The 25071-nt window shown below is 37.1% G+C and overlaps 1 protein-coding gene across 4 annotated transcripts in view; it reads left to right on the forward strand.

The window, feature by feature from the left end:
• RFX3 (regulatory factor X3) overlaps positions 1-20564 on the forward strand; it is a 180466-nt gene extending 159902 nt beyond the window's left edge. For 3 of the 4 annotated variants that reach the window (XM_089490141.1, XM_089490131.1, XM_089490135.1), the window contains 6 exons: positions 6088-6185; positions 6681-6830; positions 7685-7893; positions 9826-9979; positions 12772-12814; positions 13716-20564. In XM_089490141.1, the coding sequence (XP_089346267.1) occupies positions 6088-6185; positions 6681-6830; positions 7685-7893; positions 9826-9979; positions 12772-12814; positions 13716-13954 (893 nt within the window). In that variant the 3' untranslated portion in view covers positions 13955-20564. Of the gene's footprint in view, positions 1-6087; positions 6186-6680; positions 6831-7684; positions 7894-9825; positions 9980-12771; positions 12815-13715 lie in introns of those variants that run through there. The other variant, XM_089490147.1, reaches the window with a different exon arrangement.
• The last annotated feature ends 4507 nt before the right edge of the window (positions 20565-25071 follow it).

Here is a 25071-nt window from a genome sequence, read left to right on the forward strand (position 1 = left end):
ATAAACACACATTATGCTAGTGCAAGGCTCATTGCTATAGCAATTTTTACAGTAAATGTAGGAGTTGTATCCAGTAGTTTTGCTTGTGCAACTGATTGTGCAGGCAGTTCTGCACCTGGTTGTGCAGTGGTGCAATCCACTACTGCACTAGTGTGGATTTTCACTCTGTTAGCATCGTGTTAGATTTAAGCCACCATGGTTGAAGCAAGTATATTAATTTTAGCCTGAAAATTCTTTATTGGTTTAAGTACCGTATAGTATAATATAGAATAGTGCATTATAGTGTACTGCAAGTAGGAAATGTTCCATATGTATTTAGAAGCAAATAATAGTATGGAGAAGAAAGCAGAGCCTTGCGGTTAATAGGAGGAATATTTATATTGATATTTATTGGTTTTAATTCAAACTATTTCACAATAAAATAAGATACAAAAAAGCATAATAAAAGAAAAAAGTAAAAGAAATTATACACACACACACACACACACACACACAGTGAGACCTTGGTATCTGCTGGGGTTTGGTTCTAGGATCCCCTGTGGATAACAAAATCCGTGGATGCTCAAGTCCAATGAAATATAATAGCAGAGCAATATGGTGCCCCTTATATAAAATGAAAAATCAAAGTCTGCTATTTGGAATTTATACTTTTTTTTAATATTTTCAAGCTGTGGATGCTTGAATCCATGGATAAGAAATCTGTGGATAAGGAGGGCCAACGGTATACCGTACATGTTTAATAATACTATAATTAGAATAACATTACACTACACTACATTTCTAAAACATTAATCTGTTACAGTGAGCACAACACTAAACACTAACACTGGTGCAAATGAACGCCTACCTAAACCCTGACACAAACGTTAATAAAAAGGAAGATGAAAAACAGTTAATGAAACAAAACATGTTGTTCTTCCATTACAGATTTAAGTACCACTGGTTAGAATTACCGATAACTATAACCACAAATTATTACACCATTAGAATTGTTATTACTCAAAAAATTGATTGATACTTGGAATTTCTAAGTTGAGACAATTGTAAAATTTGATGCACATAATTGTGTGTGTGCCAGCAATTGAGCCTTGCAACAAAGGCAAAAATGTTGAAGAACCCTACCCCCAAAATCTAGCAATCCTTTCTCTTGGTGCTGTTTCATATTAACAGACTCTGGAAGTGGTGTGTGAACAACTTCTAAATTTTCCCCTTTGTAAAACAAAATGCCTCTGTAAAACCTTGAATGTCAAGATAAGAATCAGACAAGATCCTCCTTTTATTCATTCTCTATCTCTAGTTGCTGCATCAACTCGGCCCCAATGTTACCCTGCACTCTGAACACTGCAAAGATCTCTTCATTCATTGTTTCTAACCTTAATAGGCTCACTTTCCACATTTTATATTTTTAAAACTATATTGTATTCTTGGTTGGTTCAAGCCCTTTAGGCTTCTCCTAATCTCTTGTTTCTTTTCTTTTTCTCTTTTTCTTTTCATTCCAAGAATTCAGTGGCTGCAGATGTAGCTCAGTGGCTACATCTCTGCACATATGTACACTGCTTTTTATCATCTTTATCGTATGCTATTACTATACTATAGGAGATTTTTGTTGCTGTTAACTGCCCTCAAAATTAACCACAGTTCATGGCGACATCTCCAAGATTCCCTGTCCTCAACTGCTCTGCTTATGTCCTCCAGGCTCAGGCCCATGGACTCCCTGCTCAGGTTTAACCATCTGGTGTGTGGTCTTCCACTCTTTTTACTGCCTTCCACCTTTCCCCAGTATTATTGACTTTTCTACTGAATCATGTCTTCTCATGATGTGGCCAAACTACAAAAGTCTCAATTCAGTCATCTTGGCTTCCAGGGAGAGTTGAGGCTTGATTTGTTATAGAAATCATTTGTTTGTCTTCTTGGCTGTCCACAGTATCTCCAGCACTCTTCTTCAGCAACACAACTCAAATAAGTTGATTTCTTTCTGTCTGCTTTCTTCACTGTCTAGCTCTCACATCTATCTGTGTATGGTGATGGGGAATACAATGCCCTAAAGTGACTATCCTGTTTAGTGGTCAAAGTTATATCTTTGCACTTTAGGATCTTGTCCAGTTCTTTCATAGCTACCTTTCCCAGTCCTAGTCTTTTTCTGATTTCTTGACTGCTATCTCCATTCTGGTCAATATTTGATCCAAGATATAGGAACTTTTTGACTATTTCAATGTTCTCATTAACCAGGATGAACTCTTATAGATCTCCTGTGGTCGTTATTTTTGTTTTCTTAATGTTCAGCATTAAGCCTACCTTGGCACTTGAATATATTGATAGAAACATTCATTTAACAATGCTAATGATAATAGTACAATGTGCAAAGGGGAAAAGGACAAGTATGGAAGGAAGTCAGGGAAATTAGAAGCTAAATCTTAACTTCAGAATAGGCTGGCAGATAACCCTTTCCTGACCATCGTTTAGAATGGAAATTATTTGAACTGAGCCAAAACGAATTGGTAAAAATGGCATTTTAGGATTAACTGACAACAAGTTCTTGACAGCACAACTCAAAAATTAAGGAACTCAAATGTGCAATTGCTGATCTTTTTTAAAAAAAGTAGCCTATATGATACCAATTTTGGAAAACATATAGGGTAGGAGGACAGGAAACTGCAGAAAGGCAATGGGCAATAATTTTTAAATTTTTCACTTCAGCAATACTCTATGGAAGCAGGTTTTTTACTATGAATATCACACAATGTATTGCTTATGAAACTACTATTATAAGTATATTCATGTACTGTACTAAATCAATGGTAGCCCAAGCACATTTTCTCCTGCTACAAATTTGGAGGTATTTATTAGATAGAAATAAAGCTGATCATAGAATTTTATTTATTGTTTGGCAAAATAATTTGAAACAGAACTCTTTTTGACATGTTCAGACCTTATACAACTTCTTTGCATTTTTTAGATCATTTATTTTTGGTAGTTGAAAAGAATCCTTTTTGTGAACTTCTGTTATGAAGATCTCGCTCATTTTTATTATCATGTCTTCTTACTACTGCAGTACTGAATTTCGAAGCATGTTAGAGCTGGGTTTTTTTTTTTTTGTTTGTTTTTTGTACTGCATTTCTATAGATATGGTTTGCCAGATGGGTGCTGTTAAATAATTTTTAGCTGTATATCACTATTTGACCATTTGCTTCTTTCTCTCAAATGGGCAATTGTGTCTTCAAACTATACCATGGCATATAACAAGAACTGTCATCTTTGTTTATTTTTTTAACAAATGGTTGTTAATTAAAATATTTATATGCCTTTCATCCACAATAGTTCCCCTAAGGAAAATCCATTTAGAACATTAGAGGAAATTGAAACACCAATGATATCATAATGCAGAAGTCTCAACAGAAGCTTCTTTCTGTTCCCTCTTCTGCTACTGCCCTGACCAAAACTTCATTCCAAGGGGTTTCCCAGCAGTTCAGGGTATACAGGGGAGGGAAACCACAACATGGAAGAAGACTGCCATCCTGCTTGCCCTGGATTCTGATGTTTCACAAGTGGGACATCAAATTGATTTTTTGTTGTTGTGTGCTTTCAAGTTGTTTCTGATTTATGGCGACCCTAAGGGTTTCTTGGCAAGATTTGTTCAGAATGGATTTGCCTTTGCCTCTCTCTGAGGCTGAGAGAATGTCACTTGCCCAAGATCACCCAGTGGATTTCCATGGCCTTGCTGGGATTGAAACCCTGGTCTCCAGTCGTAGCCCAACACTCAAACTACTACAACACACTGGCTCTCCAGCAATGTTTACTGTTCATTAGAATTAATTTTCAATTTCACTACTTTGTTCCATTTAATTGGCCCAAATAATATTATCATACTATTCTTTTATTTCTGATTTTGTAATTTGATTAAAGGCTGTCACCATATCCCATAATAAGTTGTTTGTAGCTTTAATATCCCTGTGCAGAATAACATATAAAATTAAGCCTGTGAATTAATACATCGTTATAAGTCAACTGCCAGATACTTCTGCATAAATGTATGCTTAACAGTGATAGTTTCATAGGTAGGTATTATGGCACTATTCAACTTGCATTTGCAGTTGAACTTAAATATTATTCAGGCTATTGAAAAACAGATTTTTTAAAAATCTGTTTTATTGAGCTATTGCTATCAGTAATTACTAGTAGAAGTACTAGCTACTGTTTAGATTTAATTTACTGCAATTAGTTTTATTTAGCACAGATACAGAGGATGTATTGTCATCCATAGTTTACATAGGCCAGGATCTAAACAAACCTATGCATTTGGAGAAAATGTGTACATGTGTGCATATCAACACACAGCCAGTTTTCCCCCACAGAAAAGAGTCCACAGACTTTTGGAGGAAGATGCAAGAAGCGTGATAGGAAAACAAAATGGAGAGCATAACTCTTTTGGATCCCAGATATAAGTGGACCAGCAAGAAAATTGTTGCAGGATGGTGAAGCGTTCTTGCTCACTGCTGTAGTGAGTTGGCCACACTATCCCCATTGGACTCTTTGGGGGAGCTTTTTTGGCGCTCCAAACTCTTGAGCAGGGTTTTTTTGTTTTGTTTTGTTTTTTAAAGAAAGTTATTTTATACTTCTGCAAACCATGGGAATCCCCCAAATTTGCTTCTATATTGCCTGAGTCATTCTGATTCAACTAGATGAGCAAGAAGACTCACACTTGAATATTGGAAGTAAAGGGAGGGATTGGAACTTGTGAGGAAAAGTTGGAGATAAGTGCTTTTGTTTCTGTTGTTTGCCTTCATGTTATTTAGGTAGATCTAAAGTGTACCTATTACAGGGTTTTATTGGTAAGATAACGTTTTTGGAGGGGTGGCCATTGCTTTCCTCTGAGGCTGAGAGAGTGTGATTTGCCCACCATCACCCATAGTGGGTTTCTTTGGCCAAGCAGGGATTTTGTACTACACTGAATATACTAGTCAGTCTGCGAATCCCTCTTTGCAGTGCTGCATTCAATTTCCCTACCTTCCTTGTTTCCCCTCCCACCACTTGGGGTGATGAGTCTATGTCTGTCTATAAATAATGATAGTGTTACTGAATGATTGGAATTAGTTTTGCATGCTGCTTCTTTTAAATGTATGTTAAAATGTAGAAAAATTTGTTTACAGGTGTGAGCCTCAGAATAACAAAATGATTCCTAGTAAATAGGCTAATATTCATGTGGCACCTAAAAATCTAACAACTGGGTTAAAAGGAAGATGCAGTAGGATCGTAATAGTTCAATCAAAAGAAATACTTTATAGAATTAAATTATATCCAGTACAAATTTAAGAGTCATTATTGACAATGTTATAACTCCACAGCAGGAGCAAAAAAAATTCTTCTGCAGGACTGGGCTAAGCATACTTCTTGCAAAGCTTGTTCTGTAGCCTTTGGCCCTCCATATTCCTTGGATTGCTCTTTTTTATGGACATAAAAAACCAGGAATTGGCTCTCCTGGGAATATCCAGGACTGACCATTTGGCCTTGATATAATTCACATGCACAATACCACTGTTCAGCATCAAAATCAGAAGTAGTTTTGCTTTTTCTGATTTTTGACTCTCGAGGGTCCAGAAGCAACCAAAAAAAAAAAAAAGGCCTGCGGAACAATTGCCCACTGTTATCAGGTGATATATCCACAGCCTGTGGTTACATCGTCATATTTGAACTGCTTTACTTGCAGAAGTACACTGTAAAAGGCTATTGATCCTTACCTAAAACCTAGTTTTTAACAGATGGACTTCTATGATTGAATGCTTTTTCATACAAAGTAGCTCCTACTTGACAGTCTGAAGTGACACAGCTGAAACACACATTTCTCACATTAGTGGGAACTAATACCATGCCTTTCAAATATTTTCTGTTCTGTGGATTTATTCTGCCAGTACTGTACTGTTTTATTTCTATGTAGTATTTCTGTTGATAGTTCCTAAAATGATTAGTATGGTGCATTAGCATTTACTTCTTCACTTTACTGTGCATTTGTAATATTCAAGGACATTGGTCTTTCAATACGTACAAGCCTTGACTTTTTCACCTGTTTGTTTTGTATTCTTTCATGCATAGGTGCCTTGACCCAAGCCATTCGCAATTTTGCAAAAAGCCTTGAAGGTTGGCTTTCCAATGCCATGAACAATATTCCACAGAGAATGATTCAAACCAAGGTAAACTAAAGAGTTGCTCCTGACTCCCTGGAACAAAAAAGATATTATGAAACATAACAAAACATCATTGTTATGCCCTCTGTTTTTTTAATGTAAAGAGCCAATGTAGAAAGCATTTATTTGAAGAAACATACAGAATTTTTCATACATTCTTCCACATGAAATGTTTATGGTTAACTTGTGGTGTTTGTGCATGTTACTGGAAACATACATTTCACCCACAGATATCTAAAAATACCTGTTGAAGAGCTTTAAAGGGCATTCCATTGAACACTGTGTTCTTTAGCTATAAGTATCCTAGCTGAAAACTAGAAAAAACATCTGTCTGAACATAGTATGAACTGGAGCTGAATATGAGGGAAAGGAAGAAATGGGCAGGGGAGAAAGAAGGAAAATTATATAGTTCTCAGTGTATAGAGGATGTTAGTAAATTTTCTGGTCAGCCTTAGCACCATGCATGTGTGTGTGTCAGACCTTTTTCTTCACTCTTCTTAGGTTGCCGCTGTAAGTGCCTTTGCTCAGACACTGCGAAGATACACATCTCTTAATCATCTGGCTCAGGCAGCTCGTGCTGTATTGCAGAACACTTCTCAGATCAACCAGATGCTCAATGACCTCAACCGTGTTGATTTTGCCAATGTCCAGGTATGCTGAAACTTTGCAGAATCCCAGTAAGTGCCTTTCCCACTCTTTCTTGAGTCTGAGTGTCTGAGCTGCCAGTGACATTCCCAGGTAGACAAATGGGAGAAAAAATGTTTTGTTTTGTTTTTTGGTTGTATATAAAATATGCATTATTGGAAAATAGCTTATATCTCAGCTTCCTTACATGAAAATAACTATGAAACACTTCTGCCATTACATGATTTCTCAAGTATTCCAAACATTCACTTTGTGAAAACTGACTTTCAGATAAAGCACTAGGGTGTTTTCCAGTATCACTATCAAAAAAGTTAAAATGTTTAATGGACCATTTGAAATGACAAAATAAGTTATCTAATATAACACAGGACCCGAACAGACAGGCCAAAATAAAGCTGCTTCAGGTCACTCTGGAGGTTTGCTATTTAAATGATGCATGCATCCTAAGAGGCCGGAAGCAGCGCCAAAGCTGCGCTCCAATCCTTAGGACTGGAGCATGGCTTTGTCATGGCTTCCAGCCTCTTAGGACGCATCCATCATTTAAATAGCATATCTCCAAAGTATCTTGAAGCAGCTTTATTTTGGCCTGTCTGTTGAGGCCCATAGATGCTTATAAGATGGGGAGGAAATGACAAAACATTTAGATGTCCTTATTTTGCTGGATGTAGCATACTAAATCCATCTATTTTACATATCCCCAAAAAGAAACTTATTAATTTTTGTCCCTTTGTGTGCTGCTTGGTTACTTTTGTCTCTCCACCTTTATTCGTTTTTTTTTTTTTTTCCCTTCCTTGTTCTCCCCATAACCTATTTAAATGAGGTGCATGGTGCTAGTCTTGATTTCTTTTGTTCTGGGACAGGAGCAGGCTTCCTGGGTGTGCCAGTGTGATGACAACATGGTACAGAGGCTGGAAACGGATTTCAAGATGACTCTTCAGCAGCAGAGCACTCTGGAGCAGTGGGCTGCCTGGCTAGATAATGTAATGATGCAAGCACTGAAACCATACGAAGGAAGACCTAGTTTTCCTAAAGCAGCACGACAATTTCTGTTAAAATGGTCTTTTTACAGGTCAGTGCCTTAAAATATTTTAAATATGTTCTCTGGCACACATACGTTTTTCTTTCTCTTTTGCTTGATTTTTATTATATGGTATTAACATGTCTGGCATTTTACACTCTATGTTAGCCTTCCTACAACCCCCCCAGTAACGTCTTCCTTCTAAAACTGGACAAGGAAAATCAAAAGATAAGAGAGAAATGTGAACAGATGCAGTAACGTGTACTTAGAGCTGTTGAGACTTTCTGTTGCTTTATTGTGATTGGGAATTATGGCCTTGAAGTCATGTTACCCTTCATGTGCTGTTTGTGGGGAATCTAATGTCTCAGAAAGTACCAGTAAATAAAATTACTCATTGCTCAGAAGCCTGGGTTAATAATTATTAAAACTAGAAGCAAGTTGTCAGTGTGGTTCTTGTGAAGCAAGGAGTCCTGGTGACACTGTGGTTAAATGTGTGTACTCATCCACTCACTCACAAACTACAAGGTTGTGAATTCAGTACCAGCCAGAGGCTCTGGGTCGATTCAGTCTGGCATCCTTCTGTAGGTTGCTAAAATGAGTACCCAGCTTGTTGGGGGCAATTAGCTTACACTTTGTAAACTGCTTAGTACATTGGTAAGCAATATAGAAATGTACTTGCTATTGCTAAGCGTGAATAGGCATTATGAATAGTTTTGTAGAGTTTATCCAGGCTAACAAGATTTTTCCACAGACCTTGGGAATGCCACTGTGTGGTCAAATGTACTCTTTTTTCCAAGCTAAAGCTTTCATGGCCCATCTAGAGCCTGTTAACCATACGTTGACCTATCCTGGTAGTGCATTATTTCCATTAATAAACTAGTGTTCATCTTGTTTATGAATTTCAGCTACATGTAGAGTTGTAATACAGTGTAATCAATGTGCACATCACTCACCACTTATTAATTGCAATCACTCCCACATATATACTGCATCATTTCCCCATATTTGTAATATATGTAATACTGGCTGAGAAAAGGAATGTCCCAATTTGGATGTAAGGCTGAATCAAGCTTGGACCATTTTCACGAGACTGGAGTCCACTTTCAGGTTTGCCAAATATTTTGTTGTTACTTTTAAATTAAACATACATTAATTGAATTAGATTAAAATTAGATGAAATTAATTAGAATTAACTCTTCCTTAAATATAATTAAATTCATAAAAAAATCCCCCCATTTATTGTTAACAAATGAAATCTTTTACTCATACTTAATTTTATTGTTCTTGTTGTGTGATTTCAAATGGTCTCTGACTTCTGGCAACCCCAAAGCAAATCTGTCATGGGGTTTTCTTGGCAAAGTTTGTTCAGAGGAGGATTGCCATTGTCTTTCCCTGAGGCTGAGAGTACATGACTTGCCTAAGTTCACCCAGTCGATTTCATGGCCGAGCTGGGAATCAAACCCTGGTCTTCAGAGTCACAATCCAAATTATAAAGTTATATATAAATGAATCTTAAATACATTTAATAGACTTTAATTAATAAGATACTGACTGTTGATATTGAACTAAAAAAGAAGAAATTTAACTGCACGGACTATCCCATTGACTATATTGTATTCAGTTCTTTTACTTATTGACAACTACAGTGCATTTAACTGTGACCCAGAATTTTGGCAGCAAAGCATAATATCAAATTTTAAAATAAAATAAAATAAAATTAGGGAGGCACAGAAAGGGCTCGGGGGATACTTGTGGCCCATGAGTCCACGTTGCCTAGCCTTGCGTTCAGGCATTTGTTGCTCTTTTAGTATTGTGCATTGGAAAATGCCAACATTAAACTATCATTTAAGATAGTTGAACAGAGCTTCTACTATAACATCAAATTCTCATTCATTTAAACCAGGAAGTAGATACTTCTGTTTCTGAGGTTTCTGAATTGAAATGGTTATATTATTTCCTGTTTGTCCTTTCATTTTTGTACAGTTCAATGGTTATTCGAGATTTAACCTTGCGCAGTGCTGCTAGCTTTGGTTCTTTTCATCTGATTCGACTATTGTATGATGAATACATGTTTTACTTAGTTGAACATCGTGTCGCTCAAGCCACAGGAGAGACACCTATTGCAGTCATGGGAGAGGTAAGTTCACAATTACAATATTTTATTAGCTGTTTTAATGATGAATTATAAATCATTTTATCTAAACTGTATTCATTTGGTAAGTAAATGTGTGTTGTTATGCTGAAATAGATTAATGGTTACAAAGAATCTTTTGAATGCAAGATTTGAGTTTGATGGATATAAAAATCGTTTTTGATTTTGCTGTCACCGTAAATGAAATTAATTTTCCTCCCAAAATGGATTTTTATATAATCTTAATAGCCATTTTCTTTGTTGTTGTAGTTGCGGTTGTTGTGTGCCTTTAAGTAATTTCTGATTTATGACAGCCCTAAGGCGATTTTCCTGGCAAGGTTTGTTCAGAGGGTGTTTACTCTTGCCTTCCTCTGAGGCTGACTTGCCCAAGGTCAGCCAGAGGGTTTTCATGGCTGAGTCGAGAACCCTGGTTTTCAAAGTCATAGTCCAGTTCTCAAACCACAATACCATACTGCCTTCTTCTTTACTAATAACCAATTGACCTATCAATATATTCTTTAAATTCCACATGAAGAGAATGAATAATGCAGATGCCACCTTTTTGAAACCAAAAGTAATTACAGATCTTATAAACTGAATGTCTACTTAATATTTGGCTATTATACATATTCAAGACACATATTGCACTTCTATTTTGTACAGTATCTATTTTTGTAGATCTACTGATTTTACCCTGTCATGGGGTAAAATTAACAGAATGCCTTATGAAATAAAGTGTGAAGTAGCCATTGCATGATCTTTGCATTCATTTACTAAATATTACAAAATGCTTGTTGTTATATACACATTCTCTTGGTTGGAGAGAGGAGGGATCCACACACCATAGTTTCTCTGTCACCACCAAGAGACAGGAAGGAAGAATGAGATCTAACAGTAACCAAAAAACAAACAGACTTTGCTGATTTCTCCATTCTGGCTATCCTAGAGACCAGTTGTTCTTCCTGCTTTGCCCAGAGCATTGAGCAGGTTGACAGGGACCTTTTCAGCCGTGTGTGTAATGCCCGCCATTTTGAGTCAGCCATTTATCATTGCTCCCCACCTCCCTTCCAGCCAGATCCCAAGGTTATCAACCACACTCTAAAGGCTGGAGGGCTGGAGGTTTATTATGAGACTTTGGCCAGGGATGGGCCAGTACTCTGACTTAATAGAGAGCAACATGGTAAGCAGCATGGCCAGAAACAGCATAACCAGTTTCATAACCAGGACCAACGTAGCCATTAACATCACCAGTTTCATTCTTCCATCTTTTCCCTTGATGGATGAGGCACCACTATAACTGCATTTTCTGGGGAAGATAAACAAAAGCCTCACAATATAGCAGTCTCTGGAGAAATTATGCAGTCTTTAATGTTGCAGTTAAAACTACATTTGGAAGCCCAAGATACATCTCAGTTTGGCCACATGGGGGCCTCAGATACTTCTGCTAAAAATTCCTTAGCAGTTTCTTAGTGTTGTCTTCTTTCAGAGTGTTGTCTAGGAAGCATGCTAAGAGGGGGGGTCTCAGACTTCACAGGGACCTTCAAGTAAAGTCATCTCTGCTCAGAGTCTGTCTGTTAAAAGAAAGGCAGTACTCACTCCTCTGAGGATGTGGGTTGTGATTCCAGTGTGGAGTTTCTGCTGCTAGGAGAGACCTATAGGAGTCCAGGAGCAATGCTAGTGATTCTGAATAGGAAGAAGGGGAATAGTTTGATTCTGGTTCCAATCAGGATGAGCCTTCTGATCACTTGTTTTATTCTGAATATTTTGGCCCTCTGTTAACCAAGTTTTCTGCAGCGTTGGGGCTCACTTCATCCAGGCCAAGCCAGTGTATCCAGTGTGAGGGGGCTTCTGAGCTGAACAAAAGGGGTGTTTCTCATCACCCTGGTGATGAGAGGGAAGGGGTACAGAAGATCCTTTGGCCACCAACACTATAGGGCCTTCATGCCCTCTGCTCATGGACAGGGAAACCTGGTGAAATTCCTGATGAGTTTGTGATTTGTGGTAACACAGATATGTCCATGGTGAAGGTGTAGAATCTTCTCTCTAGTTACACCTCTTGGTGTAAACTCCACCACCAGGGAGCAAGGACTGTCTTCTTGAGAGGTTTGCCTGGAGACTCACAAATCCCTGGATGTATTGGACTGAAACGGACAGAACTGTTCTCTCTGCCCAATGGAACATCGGAACTACCTCCCTGTACAATAGTCAGGACATGGATCCTGCTTATTTTGGTATCCGCTGGGGTTTGGTTCCAGAACCCCCGTGGATAACAATCTGTGGTGCTCAGGTTCCATTAAATATAAGAGCATAGTAAAATGGTGTCACTTATTTAAAATGGCAAAATCAAGGTTTGCTTTTTGGAATGTATATATTTTTAAAATATTTTCCAGCCATGGATACTTGAATCCATGGATAAAAAATCCATAGATATGGAGGGCTGACTGTAAGAGAACTGGTCTCTAGGATGGCTGGAAGGGAGGAGTCAGCAAAGTCTGTATGTTTTTGGCTATTGCAAGACCTCAGTTGGTCTTGTTGCCTGTCGCTCAGCAGTGACAGAGAAACCAAGTTGGTAAATACCCAATGTGACATTTTCTCACTATCACTGTCACCTTTAAGGAATGAGTGATGTAAACCCAGTGATCTATGCATAGTCTGGACCTACTACATGGTATCATGACTGTTGTTCATGTTATTTCTGTGGAGCTGGGATATGATAAGATTTGATAGAGAGTTTGATTGTTGACATTTTAAGGAAAACACTTCAATAAATAGATATTAATTATATTTTTCTGCTGCAGTTTGGTGACTTAAATGCAGTGTCTCCTGGAAATATGGACAAAGGTTAGTGTTATGTATGTTATCGGTCTTTGGTTGGCTTCAGCAAATTTCAGATGGATCTCTGTTCAGACAGTTGTGCTTTTCTTTCCCACTGCACTTCCCTGTTCTCCTTAATAATTCCCTTTGAGGTTCGAGGGATTCTCAACGGATTGATCAGGGATATTTTAGGGAGTGGGCATCTTGCATAAATGCAAGTTTATTTCTACCAAAGTTTTGAAAAGTTATTTTATGGATTGCAACACATAGAATCTGCCAGCTAGCATGGCTGCTGGTTATGTTGACTGGGGAATTGTGGAAACTGAAATCAGAATGGAAAACGGTGGGAGAGGTGTTTCAGGCTCTGGTTTCTGCTCATCCATTTGTTTGGATCAAATCCCTTCTTTATTATATAAAACATATAATATATAAAAGATTTCAAGAATAATACTACAAAGGCCATTTAACTTGTTTGTCTATGTAAACCAGGTTTAATAAACACACTGTTTAATCGACACACATTATGAATTGCTGAATATTTGCATTAATCCAGATTAAGCTAATAATGAGAGATCAGTCTCCACTGAGATAGTTTCAGAACAGTTGGAAATTCAAAACTAAACAAATAGTTCAGAAACTGTGGTAGTATGATTGTAATTACAGATACCATATTATAGAATTATAGAAGCCATTAGAAATAGTAGAAATGTAAAAGGCAATCACTGACAGATTAATTGGATATGCAGGGAGAAACACTGAGTTCAGTCAGATACACCTGAAAATCAGTTTAGTTGGTGCCAGGTGTTGTCTGGACTAGGAGCAATCAGTATCACTGAATAAGGATATTGATGGGGTTTTTAAATATTTGCATGTCACAGTAATATGGCTGTTTCAGATTATAAGATTCATTGTGGTTTTATTTGTGCAGATGAAGGCAGTGAAGTTGAAAGTGAAATAGATGAAGAGTTGGATGAATCTGGAGAACCGCAAGCAAAGAGAGAGAAGACTGAAATTAGTCAGGCCTTCCAGGTGGGCTGCCTCCAGCCAGTACTGGAGAGTGGAGTACAGCAGAGCCTCCTGAACCCTCTTCACAATGAGCACATTGTTACAGCTACTCAAACTATCAGACAGTGCAGTACTACTGGAAATACATATACTGCAGTCTAACAAATATTAAAGCTCTTTTTATCCCAGATTATATTAGCCCTGTTGATATTGGGCTTATCATGGGGGAGGGGAGGGATGAAAAAAAGACGTCTGAAAGCTGACTGTTGTCAAATTTTATCTGTGCTTGAACATTACTTTTACTGGAGTTGTGAAATGGAATGGGTGTATGTATTTTGCCAGGTCTCTTTTGGGGGGGGAAACGGTAAATACAATCATTTTACACTGGCCGCTTAATATAGAGTTTTCTTAGTTTCAAGAGTCAAGAAGCATTTTTGCGAAGCTTAATGTTAATGTTTTTTGTCCTCTTTATAATTAAAAGTAATTTAATTTTTTCATAGTTTTTACAAAATATTTTAATGTTAACTGTTAGTCATGGTGATTTCGTATAAATAGGGTTTTTAATTAATTGCACTCTGAAATATCAAGAAATTTCCTCTTTGATTTACACTGGAGGCATGCTCATTTGACAGCAGCTGCATTAAATCGTTAGTAAAAGGCAGCTTTCTTTGGAGAGAACTGGAAGATGCTATTTTGATACATTTCAGAATGTTCAGGGGATATATTGAAAATTTCTTATAATTCTAGAGAACATAGTCTGATATCTTTCTCAGAGAAAGAGTGATTCTCATGGTTGCAGGATAAACAAAAGCTCTGATAGCATGTGGTAATGTGTACTTAATAAATGTACAGATGACACCATTATAGACAATGCAAGCTTCCTTTTAAAAAAAAAGTTTTAATTTTTTGCATACCAAGTCCTCTCTTTTTAAAACTACTGATTTCAAGTATAGTCTGCCCAAATAAATGATTCCATGCAGCCTCCATTCATTTTAATAGAGCATGCACAGAGTCACATAAAACCATCTTTGGATTCAAACAAAAAGTCAAACCACCTTTAAATGAGTGGAGGTTTTGTAAACAGTAGCACTTGGTGGATTATGCACCTCACACACGTATGGGACCACTACCAAGATGCTTTCTGCTCTTCAGTGAAACTACAGATGTTAAATACTGAAGTTTTTAAAAGCATCTTGATTTCTTTCTTTCTTTTTTTAAAGTGTTATTTCTTCTGGACATGCAGGAAACCATTCCTTTCAGATGACTTTTTTTTAACTCCCATGCCCTTTTCCTCATGATAGTTCAATCTGCTGCTCTTGTTAAAGATAGTTTATAGGATGCAAGGAATGTAGCAACCTGCATTGTAATTTTGCTCAAAATAATTCCTGGTTTTTAAGTGGATTTCATTTTATACAAAAATATTTAAAAGGCAGTGAAACTGGCACATGTCACTTGTACTTATTTCCCAATTGCGTAGAATTTGAGTAGGTGGCTAGACGGACCATTGCCATTTAAGAATGTACATCAGGGATCATTGTACCTCGGCTATTACATGGTGCCTTAAACAGAACTGAAGCTAAGATTTTTCTTGTTAATAACTCTTACATTGATTCAACAAAGTGTGCCTGTCTTCTTTCTTTCCCCCCTCCTCAAATTTCCTAAACAGTAAGGGCAGGTTACATAGTTTTCAGATATCAAGATTTTTTTTAATTATATATACTATCCCTCTTAGAGTGACAGCCTATTTCTTATTTATAGCTGAATTTCACTTTATTACTAATCAGATTTTCTTGGTTGGGTGTGGGGAGAGGTTGAAAACAAAACTAGCTTTAACAATGTCAAAAGTCAACAAAATAGGTTAGCCAATTCTCAAACAAGAATTTATATATATATATATTTCTAAACCCTTATCTACTTTTAATTTTAAAAATAAAGTAAGCAGAATTTTAAAGCAGCATATAATTTCAATTGTGCATATGATGGTGGGGGGTTGTCAGTCTGCTATTTTATTTAATTGTTAAATCATGCTATGTATTGTTTCCCATCTATTCTAACTGACTGGTCATAGGTATAATGGGTTAAACATTTGGTTTAAAAGATACCTGAATTTCCTTAGTCTGATCAAAACAAACCAAAAATGAAGGAAAGCACAAAGAAAATTTACAGACATTGGAGCAAGGCCTGTGTAAAATATTAAGAGCCTTGTTTGTCATTTGTCAGAAAGACGATGTGTATGGTTATAGTCACCAAATGATTGACCAGCATATGGAATTATTGGTATTTACAGGTTTGATCCTAGCTTTTTCTTGCTTCAAGAAATTCTAAAGATTTACTTTTTAAAAATCTGAAGATCTCTGTTTCTAAACTAAGCTTTAAGATTTGCTTAGAGTTGCAGAGTTTGAAGCCTGCCAGCAGTGTAGGCTGAGCTACATAGAGGCCTAATCATTTCTGCCACATCATTAAACTTATCCTCAGACGTTCCATTATGATTCACACTGTTTTTTAAATGTGTTCTTATTCTCCCCCCCCCTCAAAATTCATCATGACTGTACCCCTCACCAATGTTTTTAAAGCAAGCTGTGACAATTACTCCCTCTCGTTGTCTATTATGAAATGTTTACACTTGTATAACAAAGAAACACTTTTCAGCATAGTTTTATAAGGGTCTAATAATGATGTTCTGTATTAGATGCAGTTTATTCACTGGTATAATCCTTTTCAGATGGCAAACTTCTACATATTCTCATAATTGTTCTTTTCTTTTGAATACTGGATGTTGTTCATGCAGAAAAATGACAAAGATGCAATTTTTTGGAGAGACAGACAGGGCTTATAAAATTTCTGATTCCGCTTCCCCTTCCCAGTTGATCACTGTATTTAATGTGCCAAAAAGTCATCATTGTATCTTATCCCTTATCTAGAAAAGTTGTGTTCTAGTCTGCAATGCAACCATGCCAGTATAATGGATTTTGGCAGCTAGATATTTTCAGAAATGCAGTGAAAAATAATTAATAAATACTAAAAGTAGTTTGCATTAACCTAGATGTATATGGTACACATTTAATGCCCAATTTAATGACAGTTGATAATTTCTACCTTTAATTTTATTTCTGAACAGTATAGAACAGATCACATCATGAAAAGTTTACTACCTGCATTATCTCCAGTATAATGAGTAAGGCTGCATCTGCAGTGGAGACATAATCCAGTTTGACACCACTTTAACTATGGCTCAATGCTACGGAATTCGGGATTTTTGTGTGATATTTAGCCCTCCCTGTAAGAGAACTCGGGTGCCACAACAAACTACAAATTCCAGGATTTCATAGCATTAAGCCATGGCAGTTAAAGTGGTGTCAAACTAGATTATTTCTGCAGTGCAGATGCAGACTAAACCACATCATTTAGATTCTGACATTACATTTCTTGTACCTATATACCATTTCTTAACATTCTCAAAAATCTGATCTCCAAGGGCTGGGATTCAGAAACTCCCATGTATGTATCTAATGCAGGGGTTCCCAACCTGGGGGTCGCGACCCCTTCTTGGGGGTCACCAGATTGGGATTCCCCCCTGTCTCCCCCTCCTCCCTTTTTCCCCGCGGGTGCCGGCGCTAGCGCCAGCAACCGCGAGGAGAAGGGGCCGGGGTCACCTCCTCCCCTTCTCCTCGCGGGTGCCATTGAAGGCACCCGGGAGGAGAAGGCGAAAGGGACGAGACTACAAGCCCCAGCAGCCTTTGTGACCGTAAGTCCCGCCCTTTCTTCCCTGGTGGCCTCACTGAATGGTTGGGAGGTTGGGAAGTGGCGGGACATCCAGCTGCAAAGCCTGCTGGGCTTGTAGGCAGTCGAAAGTCCCGCCCCTTCCTCACCTCCCAACCAATGAGGGAGGTCGCGGGCGGGACTTTTGCCCGGAATGGGGGTCGCAGCCCAACAAAGGTTGGGAACAGCTGATCTAATGCCTTGTGCATATACCAGGGCCTCCCAAATTTCTCTTCTAGTTGCAGTTCTTGTGTAATTTGAACAGTGCACTAGAAAGTCAAGGGTTTGTGGTTCAGAAGGTCTAGCCTGATGGTCTCCACATAACACTTTGAATGCTTGGTATGATCTTTAGCAAACTACTCAACTATTTAACAACATAAAAGATAGAAAAAATTTCCTGTCTGTAGTACAGCTTGAGCTTCCCTTATCTGACATGCTTGGGACCAAAAGTGTTTTGGATTTTGGAATATTTTCATATGCATAATGAGCATGTCCAAAGGATGGTGACTAAAATGGTGAAGAGTCTGGAAACCATGCCCTTTGAGGAACGACTTAGGGAGCTGAGAATGTTTAGCCTGAAGAAGAGGTTAAGAGGTGATATGATAGCCCTGTTTAAATACTTGAAGGGATGTCATATTGACGAGGGAGCAAGTTTGTTTTCTGCTGCTCCAGAGAACAGGACCCGAAGCTGTGGATGCAAGCTACAGGAAAAGAGATTATGCCTCAACATTAGGAGGAACTTCCTGACAGTAAGGGCTGTTCACCGGTGGATTCTTCCTCGGAGTTGTAGTGGAGTCTCCTTCCCTGGAGGTCTTTAAACAGAGGCTGGATAGCCATCTGTCAGGGATGCTTTGATTTAGATTTCCTGCATGGCAGGGGATTGGACTGGATGGCCCTTGCGGTCTCTTCCAACTCTATGATTCTATGAGATCTCTTGGAGATCAGAGTCTAAACATGAAATCTATTAAATTTTTTTATATACCTTATACACATAGCCTGAAGGTAATTTTGAACACATTATTTTAAATAATTTGTGCATGAAACTGAGGGTGCATCTGCACTGTAGAAATAATACAGCTTGATACCACTTAAAGTGCTATAACTCCATTCATTCTATGGAATTCTGGGATTTGTAGTTTTACAAGGTCTTCAGCCTCCTATGCAAAAGTGTGCTGGTGCCTCACCAAACCACAAATCCCAAGATTCTGTATGATGGAGCCATGGCAGTTAAAGTGGTGTCAAATGGCATTATTACTTTAGTATAGATGCCCCCAAACCCTGTGTATATTAAACCATGAGAAAGCAAAGGTGTCACTATCTCAGCCACCCATGTGGACAATTTTGGCTATTGGAGTATTTATAATTCCAAATAAGGGAGGCTCAACCTGTACATGGATATGCAGTACTGAGATTACTTACATGTTTTAAGCACTTTTGGAGACACTACACGAGACTTAACTTAGATTTGTGAGACATTTGTCTTTAAAGGTTGTTTTAAAGAATAATGGTTTTTAAAATGAAAACTTTTTGGCTTTTAAACAAGTAATCCAGTGATCAATAAGTGTGTCAATAGCTCATACTATTGAAACGTCTTATCTGATGATGCAGGGCCTGGATTTATAAGCTCTTCAAGAATGCAAAACAGTTGGTGCTGTCACTTTAAATTAACATATATTTGTATTCTCTAGTCCAAATGCTTTGCTTTGTGCTTATTTTTGTATTATAACTTGGAATTACAACACTACTTTAGACATTTATCACCTTTTTGAAACATTACTGATGTGCAATGTTATCACATTTGGTTTGCCATGGGTAATAATGATTGAAACAGTACTGATGGTACCGTCTTTCAGGAATGTACAGAACAACATACAATTTATTTAATTTTAAACGAGGTATTTGTAACCATTGGGAACAGTTTTCTCAAATTATTTTCGGTAAATCATTCAATAGTTTCATAGTGGTCACAAGGTTAATCAGCAAGAAAACAGATTAGTCTGAGAATGATTCAGCCTAATTTCATTCATGGGATAGCATTATAAAAAGATGACTTTTAGGGGAAATCCCCCCTTTGTACACACATAACACTAATTTCAGAACATGTAACACTGGTTCATAAGCAGTCCCAGTTCATGATAATTGGGCCCTTATTCCTGCATTACAGGTCAGCTTCTATGTATATGGTTAAAAGGAAAGGGAATTCTAGTACTGTTGCTAGATTGCTTGTTTAGTGAATTAAAAAAAACTGGAACAGAATAATAAATGAAGTGGTTAGTTCTAATGTTAGAAAATTCTTTTTATGGTAATGCCTTGCATTAACCCTTTGAGCATTGTAAATTAATGTGATTGGTATGAATAAGAGTAAAACCTCTGACCAGATTATGAGTACACCGTGTCCACTCCCAACAGAAACAATCTGCACATATAGTTTAACAAAGAAACAAAGCCTAGGAAATGAAGGGGGGAAAGAGTTTTATTTTACTCAGACACCACTTCATGACCCTGCAGGCATGCAAAGCTTTTGATTTTAAATATTGTCTTGCATAGTCTGCATATAAACCTAAAATATGCCAGGCCTGTGCATTGACATTTTAATCATTCAAGATTTAGTTCTGTTGACAATAGGTTTCTTCAGATTAAATACTTGAATTTCAAGCTGACATCTAATTTTAGGTTAATACAGTTAGAATCAAATTTTCACTGCCATATATTTATACTGCCTAGAGAAAATAGCATTCCTACTATTTTAGACAGTTGTTTGATACAAGAAACCTGAACTGGAAATTACCTTTAAGGTTGTATGTTTTTGGTTTGTTTTTGTTTTACAAGTAGATGTTTAATAAGAAATTATATCAGAGGAGTAGGAAAGCCTTGCTAGTTTAGTTATAAAAATGTGTAAATAGGAAATGTTTTTCAGAAATTTGAATTTTATAGAACATTTGGAGTTAAAATATATTTAGTACCATTTCTATAAACAGCCACACAGGATATTACTGTGACCACAATCCAATCGACAGGTACATCGGGGGGGGGGGGGGGGGTGAAACTAGGTGGACTCAGTAGGCATATGTACATTTTCTGCTGCAACCACTGTCCTCTTCAAGGCAAGAGACATTTTGAAACTAAAAGTGTCTTGGTTCTTCAGCAGTGTTAGCACCTGTCTCACTCAAAGAAACCTCTGACTCCACATAGTTTTATTACTCTCCAGGTACCTGAGCTGACTTGCATCCTTGATTCATTGCATCTGACAGGGGAATGTATAGCCTTCCAGGTATTTTTAGACTGCAATTCTCATCAGCCTGAGTGAGCATAGACAATAGTGAGAGATTATAAGAGTTGTAGTCCAACAAAGAAGGCTATTCTTTCCCCATCTCTAAGCTAGTTGATCTTATTTGCAAGTTTGTTACTGAATACCAACTGGTATATTTCTTAGAAATCAAAGATTTATGCCAGTCTTAATTCAAAAATAGGAAACACAGGATATAGCAAAGAGTTATTTTTTAAAAGCATAATAGTATACATCATTCCAACCTGTTCTCTAGATCGGACCTATAATCCTCCAAATTGGACACTAAACTATGTATGGTGTCCGCCTGAGATCTGACCAATCTTCTGGTTTCGCTGCCTGATGGGGACTGCCACATACCTCCATTGTCAAGTAACTAGGAGTTCACAACTACAGTATGGCTGGTGACTGCTTGGCTTGGTTAATGCCAAGCTGCACAGGTCTGCGCTACATATACTAGAGATTCTACTCCATTATTTCCAAGCAGTATCAAAGAGTAGTTTGTGCTGCCACTGTGCTTATTCTGGAAGATACTTGGAGTGGTAAAATTATAGTCATTAGTGTGTCATTTTTTAAAAAAAATTCTTTTGACAAGCTATTCAAATTAATGTATAATTAAAAATTAATGCAATACTCAAAGGGTTTTTGAATTTATTATTCATAATAATTTACTGTAAATGCTTCTCAGTTTGCATGCCTTGATCATTGCTGCTAGTGATTTTATGTGCCAGTAGAACTGAGTTTACGTTACCAATTTTACTTAATAGTTATAGCCACTTACAGGGTATTTTTTAAAAAATAACCGGCCTTGTTTTCAAAATTTTTATTCCTTTATTTTATTTTTATTTTATTTTTTTCTTACTTTTTCTTGTTCTTCTCCTAAAAATAAATTATTATTTTGAGATTGGAAGCCCTGAGTTATACTTGGTAAGAATTTATCTCTTAAATTCTGACCATCTGACATAAAACAAAAGGGATATGTATGTAAATCCCAGGCCCTCAGTATCCCATTAACCTCACTGGTGCCAAGCAGCCTCCCATATAAAACACATGGCAAATTAAATTGTATAGCAACAATATTTTGTGCAGTCTTTCTGGGAAATAGCTACTGTAGGGGAGGGCAAAATTAGAACATTAACCCCAATAATAAGTATGTTCCCCCAAATGGCATTTTCCGTCTGTACCCCCATTTCTAGCATTGTGGTGCAGTAATTTAAAATTTAAGTTGCTCATTTAGAAATACTGGATTAGGCATCCAAAGAAAAACAGCAAACTAAGGTTATCAAGGGAATACAAACATAGTAAATATGGGAGTTCTAAATGCACACTATTTCCAGTGTCTCTCTACAATGCTATAGATTTGCAGACTAAAGGAACAGATCTTTTTATTTGGGAGACAGTGCCTTTCCTTTGCCCAATACTTACATCCCTGAGTGTCCCTGCTGCACCATACTCATTTGAAGCCAGAGGAACAAATGTAGAATCATAGAATTGGAAGAGACCACAAGGGCCACCCAGTCCAACCCTTCCTGCCATGCAGGAAGACATAATCAAAGCATCCCCGACAGATAGCCATCCAGCATCTGTTTAAAGACCTCCAAAGAAGGAGACTCCACCACTCTCCGAGGGAGTGTGTTCCACTCTCAAACAGCTCTCACTGTAAGGAAGTTCTTCCTAATGTTTAGGTGGAATCCCTTTTCCTGTTGTTTGAATCTATTGCTCCATGTCCTAATCTCTGGGGGAGCAGAAAGCAAGCTGGCTCCGTCCTCAATATGACACCCATTCAAATATTTAAACAGGGCTGTGAGAATTGATAGGAGCCATAGCTTGTGTGATTCCCATTCTCTGGATGGTACAGAGGAGCGATCCACTCACTCATGGGTTATTCCCCATGTGGCAGCCAACGATACAGAAAAATGTTTTTTAAAAAGTGAGTGGATTGCTCCTCCTGGCATCCAAGAATAAACCTTGACAGTAATTTCCAGTCTCACATTCAGTGTAGAGACTTGGTGTTACATACAACAGCAATGGTTGTGGCCATTTGCCACTATTTGTCTGCTACGTTGTATAACATTGCACTTTGTCAGGATTACTTAATTGCCCTTAATAGCCAGGTTAAAGAAAATAATTTTTGAATGCTATTTGAATAAGATTTCCTCCCTAAATCAGATGTTTTTTAAGTGACATGTAACTGCATGGCTTGTCCACAGTGGGGAAGAATATTACACAAAAACACTGTAGAAGGCAGAGGCTGAAATCTAAATATGATTTTCTCTAAGAAGGATTCCTTTTACTATTTAGAGAACCTGCCTGCCATTCCTTTTTATTGTGCAAATAGTACAATCCCAGGCAGTTTTTGAGATTATACCTATCCAAACGTGAAAATGGTTTTGAAGATCTCTGAAGATGCCAGCCACAGATGCTGGCGAAACGTCAGGAAGAAACTCTTCTAGAACATGGCCACATAGCCCGAAAAACCCACAAAAAACTATGTTTTGAAGATCTGTTTACAATTTCAAAGTAACCAAATAATGGTCAGCATAAACTTGTCAAACATGGACATTTAACCAAAGCAGTTTTTTCCCCTTACACCTTAACTTTCCCATTTAGAGACTGATTTTTTTCAGTGCGAACTAGTTAAGTTGTAAGAGTAAATTTTTGTGTGCCTTTAAAAAAAAAACCTGGGAAATTTGTGCCTGTTAATTGGGTTAATTTTAGTTCTTACCAGGAACTAACCTTACTATCACTCAGAGCTTTCATATTTTCCATTAAATCATTTTTAATTTCATTTTATAGTTTGTTTTTGTTTGTTTCTTGGTTAAGTGCCATCATTTAAATTTCACTTGGTAAGTGGCAGATCATGCTTTTCAGTCCCACAAGCACAGAAATGCAGGAAACATGAGTAGAACATATTGGATCCTTATATTTTCCAATTGACTGACTATATAATGTAAATGAGGTAAGCAACTTTTTGTAGATTGTATGTGTGAGATAATGTAATGTTCTTTTCCAGTTTTTGGATTACAGTTGAATATACTTTTTAATTATTTAAAGAAAACATCTTTACAGAATAACGTGATGGGTTTTGTATAATGTATTTGATTTTGTAAATACGTATTTCCTGATGTGATTTTTGTGAAAATGCTAAATCTTTTAGTATATCATGTCCTCTCAAAACTGGCAGGAGCTAAATAATAGTTTGTGGGCAATTTGTATTGTGTACTGTACAATAACTGGGGAACTTTTATAATTATAAAAATATATATTAACTTTTAGTGTGTTGTTTAAACAAATGACTGGAACATACTAAAGATAGTAGGATTTTTCTGAATATTTCAGACTTGAACTCAGGCTAGCTTTCTTGTGTTTTTCAAAACAAAATTGTGTCTTGTCTTTTAAAATCAATAAATTTGTTTTCTTGTTACAAATATATTTGAGATCTTTCCATTTTTATAACAGCGTAGTATTTTAGGGAAATGGCAATGTTATATGTGCTTGAAGTTTTCTTTGGAAGAGAAAGGTTATCTTGATTTTTCTTCTGTTGGATAATGTTTTGCAAGAACTTAGGAGATATTTATAGGGCAGTATTAGAAATGAAATTTAATACCAGTACATGACCTGCATCAACACAGAGAGAACATGTATAGTCCTCTGAGGCTCATTTTGCTGTAACTGAAGATCCACCTGATAAGTAAGTATAATAGGTTAGAGGTTTATAGTGGTACTCCTCATTTCACTTCATGCATAGAAATATTTTATGTATATATCCTTACTCAACAAAAACAATTATTTCAATCAGTTTAGATCACAGACAAGTTATTAGGAAAAGAGAAATTGTGAAGCTAATCTCAGTGATTCTGTCCCAGTGATCAGTACTGTCAGCTGTAATAAAGTTGATGGTCCAGTAGGCAGATAGCAAGGTACTAAATTTGATCCAGATGCCCTTTTAAGTTTGGTAGAAACATGGAATGGATATTGGAGATGATCTAGTCCCAAGGATGGAAAACAGATCGCTCCAAATATTGAATTACAACTCGTATCATACCTGACCATTTTACGATCCTGGCTAAACATGATAGAAATGGTTCCAATGATATCTTAAGATCAAGAGGCTTATTTTATTTATTTATTTATTTATTCATTCATTCATTTCATTTATATGCCACCTTTCTCCCAGAAAGGGATGCAAGGCTCACAGTTAAAATAGTTTAAAACTTTACAGTAAAAATTTTAA

The sequence above is a fragment of the Sceloporus occidentalis genome, unplaced genomic scaffold (assembly GCF_023333645.1).
Source record: "Sceloporus occidentalis isolate IW3139 unplaced genomic scaffold, rSceOcc1.0.p SCAF_1, whole genome shotgun sequence".
NCBI classification, from domain to species: Eukaryota; Metazoa; Chordata; class Lepidosauria; order Squamata; family Phrynosomatidae; genus Sceloporus; species Sceloporus occidentalis.